Source organism: Hordeum vulgare, chromosome 5H (assembly GCF_904849725.1).
Source record: "Hordeum vulgare subsp. vulgare chromosome 5H, MorexV3_pseudomolecules_assembly, whole genome shotgun sequence".
In the NCBI taxonomy this organism is placed as follows: Eukaryota; Viridiplantae; Streptophyta; class Magnoliopsida; order Poales; family Poaceae; genus Hordeum; species Hordeum vulgare.
The window spans coordinates 571,726,213-571,737,257 of NC_058522.1; the positions used below are offsets into that span (position 1 = coordinate 571,726,213).

Consider the following 11,045-nt stretch of genomic DNA (forward strand, 5'->3'; position numbering starts at 1 on the left):
GACCGACCAAGGCGACGGTGGAGACGTGGGGGGAGAGGAGAGACGCGTGAGCTGGGGAGGGAGACCCGGGTTACCTTTTTTGACAGGGGGGCAAAACTTGCCTTTTATGGCCGGTTGTTAGGGAAAGCTAGGGAGCACCCGATCGCTCCCTAGCCACGTCCTTTTTTTTTCTTGGTGCTTCTCGCTCACGTACAACATTCTAGGCAGGCCCGTCTTCTTCGCGGAAGCGTAAAAGGTGGGATGATGATTCGGGGGGATCTGGGGTTTCTCCGGATCCTGTTGAGATCATTTACGAAGGGGACAAAAATGGCTTGTAGTAGGGTGTTTTCGAGACCGAATTCAAACTCTCCAATTTCAAAATTTCTGAAAAAAAATACACATATACAAGCAGGTAATGTACATATCTGTAAAAATTCATAATAAAATAGCTTGAACTGCAAGATGCACACAAAACAATAAATCATGGGCTTTGAGAATGAACGGTGCATGGGCAAACAAGTTACGTATTTGCTTTATTTTTGTGTAGATTCCATTTTAACGTGTTTCATAACAAAAATGTACACAAATGTACATTATGTCTTTGAGTATGTGTGTATTTTGAAATGTAATTAGTTTTTGTTATTTCCATTTTTCATTCTCTTTTATTTTTACCACTATTTCCATTAACGTTTATATGTTCCTCTTCCTTTCTCTTTCTGTTATTTTTTCATTTTCGTGTACTCTAGGGTTTTTTGGCTTTTCTATTGTTCTTTTTGGGTTTCATTTCTTATTCATTTTTGTTTTTGAAATACATGCCAACTTTTCTAATACACGTTGAACATTGTCAGCGTCATGTTGAGCATATTTTAAATATACACTTAAATTTATCTGAATAGATCTTGAACATTTGTCAAATGTACATTAAACACTTTGTAAATACACGCTGCACATTTTTCAAGCACATTGATTTTTTTAAATAAATAACCAACACGAGATATTTTTTTACCTTTCTATTATTTTTCCCCTTTTTTCATAGTTTTTTCCCAAAACGTTCTTGTGTATTTACAGAAGGCTCATGTCGTATTATAAAAAAAACATTCAACTTGTATTTAAAAAAATTCACCACTGTGTTAAAAAATGTTTGGCATGTACTTTAAAAAGGTTGATCTTGTATAAAGAAATGGTCATCGCATTTTCCAAAATTGTCATGTATTAAAAAGAGGTGTTCATCAGATAGAAAATGTTCATCGCTTATTTCAGAAATGTTCATTATTTCTCCAACAATGTTCATTTTGTAACTTGAAAAGGTTCATTGTGCATTTTCAAAATATGTGATTAAAAAAGTGCATGAATATTTTTATATACAGACAATGATTTTTAAATAGTAAAAAAATACATGATGGACAATTTACAGTGCACAATGGGCAATTTCTTAATACGGGATGAACACTTTCTTGATACCAACTGAACACTCTCTTCAATTCATGGACATTTTTTAGATATGAGATTAATTGGTAGAATACATGTTAAACTATTTATAAATACACAATAAACATTTTTTAATAGATGATGTACACCTACTATTAAAGAGGAGATATGTCATTGTAATGGTTACTACTCTGCGTTCCAAACCAGCGTAAAACAAATTAATACTGGTGGAGCCTTTAGGTAGTCAACTAGATCAGGAGAATGGGGTTTTACCATAAGAAATTACGTATCATGGAATTGCACTAGTTGCTGCAGCAGGGAATTTTGAAAGTGTTGCTCAATCGCTGCAAGCTGAAGCTCTGACCATCCTCTATGTTGTGAACGAAGCGTCAAGAACGGCGTGTCAGAAAGTCATCTTAGAGACAGATGCAGAACAAGGCAATCACAAGCGACCTGTATGACTACTCGAGCGGTCAAGCCTAGGCGTGTTGTTTGTTTAAATGGACAAGAGCAGTGATGCAATAAGCTTTTCAATATTGTAAAGTAGAAACCTGCCCACGGGTATGTAACATATTTCTACATACTGTTTGGCTGCTCATGGTGTATGTATGGAGCAGAGAAGCTATCAAATTTGGCTTGAACCGTTTCCTAGCAATGTAAAAAAAATGTAGCTGGTGAGTCCAGCATGCCTTGTTAATGGAATACTTTGTGTTCCTTCCAAAAGAAAACGTGTCACAGTCACACGTGTGGCATGAAGCACTCCATCTCTGATGATTTTTAAAACTAAAATTGCCATCCAAAAATTAGAAAAACAAAAACAGATCCAAAAAAAACTGAAACTTGTCATCCAAAAAAAAATTGACGTGCTTTACAACAAAAGACATCATCCTTACATCACTAAACTTATCAAGGTCTAAAAAAAGAGTCTTATATTTAGATACCATTTGTAATGTGAAATTATATCAACATACTCCCTCCGTCTTAAAATTTTTGTCTTTGTTTTGTTTAGATATGAATGTATCTAGTCATGGTTAGCATTTAGATACATCCATTTCTAAACAAACGCTAAGACAAGAATTTTAGAACGGAGGGAGTAAAAAACTAGATATTCTTGTGAGAGTAACAGTATTTGAACATTAGCAGTTATTTATTCCTACTTACAAATCCATAATAACTACTCCCTCCGTTTCAAAATATAAGACCTTTTAAAGATTATACTACGAGACTACATACGAAGCAAAATGAGTGAATCTATGTACATCCGTATGTAGTTTATAGTGCAATATCTAAAAGGTCTTATATTTAGAAACGGATGGAGTAGTATACGTCATGGTGCATATTCAAGGGCACCATTACTGAGGCAGAGTTTCAAATTGCCTGAAAAAAACATATTTAATATATAAATATAACTGGAGCATCGTGAGAACCATTAGCTCGTGGTCATTCTGGCCATGGACATGTTAGCAATTCAAGTCAAAGCAAAACTACAATGTGAGGATCCTGATTGATAAGAGCGGAGCAGTGAAATTTTTGTGCGGAAACACAAACATTCAAATGAAATTGCGTATTTACCATATAACTAATGTTCAATCCTCACGAGGAAACACACACGTAGATTATTGATTTGTCCTCAAATGAAATGGAGAAGAAATTGCCGGGTGGACAAATCATCAAATGGCAAGTAGTAGTACGTTTGTTTGTAGAATAGAATTACTGTAGAGTACAAGCAAGTATACCAACTGATCGCTGCCTGTGTATATATAGTATATGTATGGGGGAAGGAAGGAGAAAGAAGCATGAATGAATGAATTTGCCTGCCCTATCACGACGACTCGGAATCATCGTCGTCGGGCGGGGTTCCGACAAGCCAGCCCCACACGCCACCTGAGCCAGCTTGCTTCTTCTGCTTGGCGTCCAGCGCCGCCTGCTCCTGCTCGGAAGCCGCCTTCTGCCTTCGAAGGAGCTCCACCTCCCTCTCCAGTGCATCCAGACTCTGAAGCTTTTGCCGCAGCTCCGCCACGTCCACCTCAAGTTTGAAACATCTCGACTGCTCAGCAGCAAGTTGCCCACGGACAGATTGAAGTTCCTACACCGTTTGCATGCATATATTGATTGGTTCAAAGCTATATATGCAGGACAAAAGGACACGATAAAGTAATCCGTAGGAGCAGAAATTGAACAACTGGGAGATACGGAGTAGAAAAGAATACTCACCTTTGTCAGCTCAGCATTTCTGGCCTCCGCTTCAGTTATCTCTTCTTTAAGCTGTACAGTTTGCAGCCCTTCCCTGTTAAGTGTTGCCTCTAGTTCCTCTTTCTCAGCTTTAAGGGCTGCCAAGAGTTGTTCATTTGCTTCATCATTTCTGTTTTTCTGAAACACAGCACAGATCGATGACATATAAACTCAGTTCTGATAAGACCCTCCAAAATAACTGAAAGTGTCATTATTGGCACGTCACTGCCATCAAGAGCTTTGTACAAAATTACTCCCTCTGTAACTTAATATAAGACAATTTTGTACACTATGATAGTGTCAAAAAACGTCTTATATTAAGTTACGGAGGGAATATGTTGTACGAGCACATGTACCAAAAAGAATAGCTGCACCGTCTAGCTAACATAATTCTAAATTGTACAAGCAGCATGTATACACAAACCCAGACTCAAACTACACTTTCTGCTGCATTCAAGTTGTTAGGTCAACATAGGCAGCTCCATGTAGTTCTGGATATCAAAGAAAAACATTACCGAATCAGCATTGTCCATGGCAATCTCCCGTATCTTCCCATCTTGAGAAATTTCAACCTCAGGTTCCAGCACCCTAGACGTACTATCTGAGGTGGCTTGGTCCTGTGTGCTCGACTGCAAATCTAAATTTACACTAAGTTTAAGAGCATACACCTGTCCAGCAGAGGAAAACAAAACATTGAGATTTTGAACGCAATTTCCAGGAACATAGATGATTAATAAAATGCTAGTTACCTCATTGTTGTACCGTCCATTGTATCCTCCAAAAGAAATGAGATAATCTTCTCCGCTATAATTGCTGTACAATAAAGTCATGCCCTAAAAATAATAGGATGTGAAATACTACCAACCAAAAGAAAATCATTTCAACATTTAACAAATTGTTCAAGAGGAATACCTCACTGGCAAGAGGAACACGTCCTTCTACGGTACTAACAACTGACCATGCCAGAGTTGACATGTTAAGCGCAAGTGTCTCAGAGACACCTGTAAAGACAAATGCATCAGATCACTAAATGAAAATAAAAACCAAAATAAACTACAGGTACACCTTAAAATAGTGATAAACTCACCACAATTCACTAGCATTAACAAAGATGCGTGTTATCTTAATCCTCTTAAAGGAAAATAATAAGACAGTACAATTTGCATTCAAGACAACAAGTACTTGAACCGTTGATTTGTGGATTTGAAAAAGATTTTGCAGAATACTTTCTGAGGTTATGTGGAGTACTTAACAATATGAACATATAAATATAGACTGGAAGACATAAAGTTTTTTTTTTTTTTGGTGTAGATGAGAAGAGACGGAATGTACATGGGACCAGGCACTTGAAAACCTACCGCTTTTGTTATTGCCACCACCAACAATGTACCAATTCTCCCCAACAGTTGCACCTGCATGACCAGCACGTGGGCTTGGAATTGGACCCTGCTGTTTGGGTCTTGACCATTCCATCTGTAATTCCAACATTAGAACTTAACAATCACAGGCAATGAATTAAACTTTAGAATTCCAGCAAAAATAACTGTTCTTACCGTCTGCAAATCAAGGACATGTAGGTCATTAAAACATGTCGCATGAGATCCCCCGCCAAAAATTAGAAGGTAGCGGTCAGCATGGCAAGCAGCAACATGGTCTGATCTGGGAGCAGGAGGGGTGCCTCTAAAACATAAAGCAAACATCAGAATACATTGAATTCAGAAATACGGTAATACCAAGTTCGTCATCCAAAACAAGATCCAAATTTCACATCCAATACGCCTTCCCTGTTTTTCCTTCCATTTCATTTCTCTCTTTCAATCAATTTAGTACTTCTATCAGTCCCATCTAATTGAGAAAAAATTCTGTGGTAAACTAGTAATAATCCAAATAAGCGAAGCACTTCAATTCAGAACTGTTTAACATGAAGAGTAATCCACTTGAATAGCTTTTTAAGTGAAGTTTATGGAACAGCTCACTAGGAAAAGAAGCTTCCATCCTAATAAAATAACTAGTGAAAAGGAAACAAATGAACACGAGGATCCACGTGTTCCAACTAAATTTAGTAGCACTTAACAGTAGTTCAGATACGATGAAACTATCAATGTCACCAGATGAATGAAACAGATCACAACGATTGTGCATGAGAGATCTATAGAGATTCCAGTACTCACATTGCATCCACATCATCCCATGTCATGGTTTCAAGATCAAGAATGTGCAAATCATTCAAAAGACATCGCTTTGCATCTTCGCCACCGAACACAACTAGAGTTGTTCCAACAAGAGTCACTGACTGACCTCCACGAGAAACCTGCAGCAAGATGAAATCTGCATAAGTAATATAATTTACCTTTTACATAATAATTAATAAATTTAGTATCTAGCAAGATTGTCTATTGTTCATTCGCTTAAGGGTGCTTGTGTCAACTCAGCAAGCACCAGAGAATTATTGCAACAATAAAACTACACACGGACATCAACTTGGTATCATACTAGGATTTTGGTGTCACCAGATGCCCTCAATTAGTACCATAAATGGACTGAGTTTTGTTCAAAAAATAATTGGACCGAGTCAAAATATTTCTTGTAAACATGATACATATATTTTGATGATGTACAAGGTCGCCTCAAGTTTGATACTGGTACCGATAACACTGACAAAAAACTTTTACATAAGCTACGAATGAATTAGTCACCCCAAAGCTGAGAGCATGCTCTTTGGACTATGTTGCAGATTGCAAGTATTCAATATGAACGAATCGACGACTTCTTTGGCCAAAGGTAAAAGAAACTCTGGTCATGTAGAAAATTGAGTGAACGTCTTTCAGCAAAGCTGAAGGCCATTATAATGATCAACCCAAGTTCATGGTTGCCAGAGAAAATTAGAACTGCACATACTCACCACTCTTGAACCTTTACTACTATACCACATATAAATACTGTGGTAGCATTTACTCTACTGTGTTAAACGAAAGAAAATTCTCAGACAAAATGAAGTATATGCCAACAGAAGAAATATTTAAGAGAGATGCTTATCAAAGGACAGTGATACAATAAACAAATATGTCATTATAATTATAACCGATATATGGATTGAAGAAATTATTACCGGTGGTTTTCCGTAAGTCCTGACAATCGACCAGGTACAAGTATGCGGATCAAATTCCTTCACTAGCATAAAAACACCAGAAGCAGAGTAACAACATCAATGTTTATTAACCGATATTAGAGACGTAATTATCATGACAACGCTATGCAGACTGAAAAGTGAGTTTAGCAAACCTGTAATGCTGTCAGATGGATCTTTTGTATGCCCAGCAACAGAGAAGAATTTGTTACCGCATGATATCTACAAAGTGATAGTGGGGGATTAGCATCTGGCGTAAGATAATGACTAGCAGCAGCTATTAAATATTTATGTAAAATTTACCAAAGAATGGCCAGCACATGGAGAGACTTGTGCTGTTTTGGCTGAATCAGATGTTCCTGCTTGTAATTTGGCATCAATCTTGGACCAAGTCAAACTCTTCAGATCCAAAACCTGCGGTCGGCACAAATTGTCACAAAGAAAAACAAGCATTGAGTCGGTATTACTTAATTCTGTAGTTGATTCGAATTGGAAATATTTGAACCAACTGTCTGTATGTGCAGTTGGCTCCTCCTCCATGCCACTCTTAAGCTACTCCAACTATTATCTAAATAACTTTGAGCTCTAAAAGTCACCCAGTTAATTCAACACCGTCAAGTCCCAATGTAGGAAATACCAACATCATGAATGACCAATAAACTTGGTATTTAGTTTGCAGTCTATTTTAAAAGAAGAAATCTACGTATCCTCATGCATTGTTACAACATACTCAATTGAACAATACTAATAATCTAAGAGCCTAACTGTTATTTGCATAAAGCACAGATGACTGGAATTGTTACAGGGCATGCTTCAGCACCGCACGAATATTACGTATGATCATTTAGCTTAGGGATTATGAATATAAATAAATCGTCAAATCTGAGAACAGTGTGTACAGATAAAACAATTGGTTAAGGATGATTTGGTTACAAATATAGGATGAAAGTTGCCCATATGCCTCCATGTCCAAGCTAACAAAAAGTTAGAATGCATACATATGACATGCTGCATTATCACAGTTAGCATCACAAACCTGAAGGTCACTAAGATAACGCCCATTGTGGTTTCCACCAAATACAAACATTTTGTCTTGTAGTACAGTAGCCCCATGCTGCAGCAGCCAAAATTCACATCAATGCTACAAAAGTAAATACAGTAAACAGAAACGAAAGATAGGGTAATAGCCTTACAAGTTTGGGAATAAAAGAGGCAAGGGAACACATGGCTCACCTCATAGCGGGGTTTAGGCCGCTGGCCGCTAACAGACAATGCAGTCCATTCTTCGTGAGCACTGACAGTACTAAGACCTTCCAGAATAACAACTTTGTCTTGTGTCTCCATTGAACTTCCGTTTTCAGAAATGGTTTTTGGTTCTGGAATTGATGATGTTCCTGTTCCATTTGTCAAAGCCGGTACGATGCCCGGCTCTTCCTTTGGTTTCTTGTAAAACGAAATACAGATAATTTATTAATAAACCAATAAGTTCAAGGATACATAAGGTGGATTCTGAACACTCAGGCAAACAACAGAGAATCAATGTATACTTGGGATATATGTACCCAAATACACTATCTGATGTGACTTACATGCATTTCAATATCTACTACAGGCTGAGGGTTGATGAACTCAGGGATTCTAGAGTACCATCCAGGATCTTCCTCCTGCCACCATAATACCAATGTGTCAATACAACATTACCGCAGACACAACACAGAGAAGAGCAACGCGTAACTAGCTATACCTCCAGTATTTTGACAAAGAGACGCATCGCCTCGGCGGACGGCATGCTCCCAAGCCCATGCCAGCTGAAAACACAAAGGGTATGACTAAGCAAGCAGCAACAATTCAAGCGTGCATGGCAATTGCTAAATTGGTGTTCACTGGGCTGGGCATCTATCTAAATGGATAGATAATAATTGTTCCAAAAGGCCAAACTACTAAACTAGCGAGGAGTTGCGGCATATGTAGGAAAATTGTGCTAGGAGTTGCTGCGGCCTTTGCAGCAGCATTGGTGAGCTCGATGGAAGCCGGGAGTCGGGCTCGGCGACACCAACCTCGTCCATTTGCTCTGCTCCACGGGACTCCACGCCCTGGGCTTGGGCACGTTGCAGGGCCCAACCGTCGCCTGCACGGAAACGAAAACCCGAGCGAGGTCAGTCACCGCCGACCGAATTCCCGATCCCTGATCCCCCGCCATTTCGGCGGGCCGGGCCTGCTAGGTCGTCACCTGCTGGTGGAGGCCGTAGAGGAGGAGGGCGACGTCGTTCTGGAAGCGGGAGACGGCGGCGGCGGAGGGGGCCCCGGGGCCGAAGCCGGCGTAGGCCGCGGCGGCGTAGAAGCGGTCGGGGTAGGCGATGCCGGAGCTGGCCATGGCCCCTGCTGGATCTCCCTCCCTCCCTCGAGATCTCCCGCCGGCGCCGGCTGGAGGCGGGCGGGCGGGCGGGCGGGCGGCGGCTAGGGTTCGCTGCGGGCAGCCCCGCCTCCTCTTATTCGCCGCCGGGTGGGGGGAATGGGAGCGGGAGTCAGCGGCGCGGGGAGCGGGAGGGGGTCCGGAGATCTGGAGGGAGACGGCGATCGACGCTCGCTTCGTTGGCGTGGCGGGGCGGGGCGAGGCGACGCTCCTTTAACGCAGCCGCCGAGGTGGACGGGGGAGGCCACGTGGGCGTAACACGTTGGTCGAGTGACGTGGTGGTGCAGGGTCGCCGGGGTTGGAGTTGCAATGCTTTGCTCGCTCGCTCGCTCGCTCGCGCCGGGATGAGCAACACCGTCGGAGATGGTGGGCCTAGAATACCTTACAAGCGCGTGTAAAATTTCTGGCTAAGAGTTTACATGAATTTTGTAGACATACCAAATGAAAAAAAAGAAACTTTGAAGTTCTTTGGTTTGTATGTATGTACTTCCTCCGTATTAAAATAAGTGTCTTAACTTTATACTCCCTCCATCCCAAAATAAGTGTCTTAAACTTAGTATAACTTTAAACTAGATCTAGTACAAAGTTAAGGCAGTTATTTTAAAACAGAGGGAGTACTAGTTTTAGTATAAAATTATACTAAGATTGAGACACTTATTTTGAAACGGAGGGAGTATATTCCTATGTAGCGTATGAATCAATCGTTCACATTCAAAGGAGAACAAATATTAGCTTGACTCAATGAAGTAACCAAATAACATCTATTCTTGTGTAAGGATTGACATGCATGTCATCTCTCTTTTTATGATTTTTTATTACCATAATATTCCTATCGCTTTAAAAAAAAAATCATATCCTATGAACCAAAGGAGACCTAAGCTCTAATATATCTTGTGCGAGTTAAATCGAAAGTCCCCGGCTAACACCTATGTCGAAGACGTTAGGTGCTCTCTGCTACAGAGGATTCAAAATACAATCAAAGGTTTCGATACAAGGAGAAGTGTGCAAAACGAGAAGAGGGTGAGTAGTGTTGAGAATCGGGTGGGATTAGGTAGACACTGCTCTTTCCGGATCGTGATCGGTATTCCAAGATGATTGCCTTGGATCATGAGCTTTTTATGTTGGCGCAAGCATGTTCACCCACTTCGGACCAACAAATCTTCACGGACTCCTCAGAATTCGTGTGAAAACTAGACCGGCGAACCAAAACTTGTTCAATGACTCAGTTAGCTTTAAATTCATGACGAGTGTCAAGAATTTGCACATGAATTGCAATGTTGGATTAGTATGAAGGTGAAGATGGGGAGGCAAATACACCTGGTTTCAAAGCTTTTGAGTTGCGAGACCGTAAAAAATGGATGGATCAACGAAGCATCAAGCAAACTGATATGTAAGGTATTTGGCCAATATGAGCACAAACACGAAAAAGGCCTCAAATACCCAAAAGTCAATTTGTGACAAGCATGTTGGGCTGCAGAACTTTGCACATGCGGTTTTAACTTCATGTAAACTTGCTCGCCCACTTTAAATTTTGTGTTCTCACATGTTTTGTAAATCTGGTGCTTCATACACATACGAGCTTGTAACAAGTGTTGCTTGACCAATCGCTGCTTTAACGCTATGTCGAGGTGGACGGAAGGTGTCCACGCGGGCATGATACATGTGTCAAGTGACGTGGTGGGGGAGAGTCGTCGGGAAAGTAAACACATGGGTCTTTTATGTTGGAGGAGTGAGCCTAGACCTTGGTAATGAATATAATAATTGTGACTAAGCTCTATAGCTCGCGCAAGCTTAAAATTTAAATCCCAACTAACACCCAAATATGTCGAAGAGAACTTCAAATGAGGTGAAAGATGAAGAAAAATA

At 40.3% G+C, this 11,045-nt stretch overlaps 1 protein-coding gene across 1 annotated transcript; it reads right to left on the bottom strand.

Moving 5' to 3' along the window:
• Positions 1 to 3,000: 3,000 nt before the first annotated feature.
• LOC123394936 (acyl-CoA-binding domain-containing protein 6) lies at positions 3,001 to 9,358 on the bottom strand. Its single transcript, XM_045089827.1, has 17 exons — positions 8,997 to 9,358; positions 8,824 to 8,894; positions 8,511 to 8,574; positions 8,356 to 8,430; positions 8,000 to 8,209; positions 7,803 to 7,880; positions 7,070 to 7,180; positions 6,922 to 6,988; positions 6,749 to 6,810; positions 5,811 to 5,950; positions 5,193 to 5,319; positions 4,998 to 5,112; positions 4,552 to 4,640; positions 4,389 to 4,472; positions 4,155 to 4,307; positions 3,622 to 3,777; positions 3,001 to 3,493 (listed from the first exon to the last, which is right to left on the bottom strand). Exons 1-17 carry the CDS (start codon positions 9,138 to 9,140, stop codon positions 3,230 to 3,232), a joined length of 2,010 nt encoding a protein of 669 aa, XP_044945762.1. The 5' UTR covers positions 9,141 to 9,358; the 3' UTR covers positions 3,001 to 3,229.
• Between the last annotated feature and the right edge of the window lie 1,687 nt (positions 9,359 to 11,045).

What these genes read in the sequence shown, in the direction of transcription:
- LOC123394936 (XM_045089827.1), bottom strand. Translation starts at nt 9,140, where the DNA reads ATGGCCAGCTCCGGCATCGCCTACCCCGACCGCTTCTACGCCGCCGCG. An exon ending in CCATGGACAATGCTGATTCG is followed by an intron (nt 3,778 to 4,154) that starts GTAATGTTTTTC and finishes GCTGTGTTTCAG; the next exon opens with AAAAACAGAAATGATGAAGC. An exon ending in GAAATGCTGAGCTGACAAAG is followed by an intron (nt 3,494 to 3,621) that starts GTGAGTATTCTT and finishes CAAACGGTGTAG; the next exon opens with GAACTTCAATCTGTCCGTGG.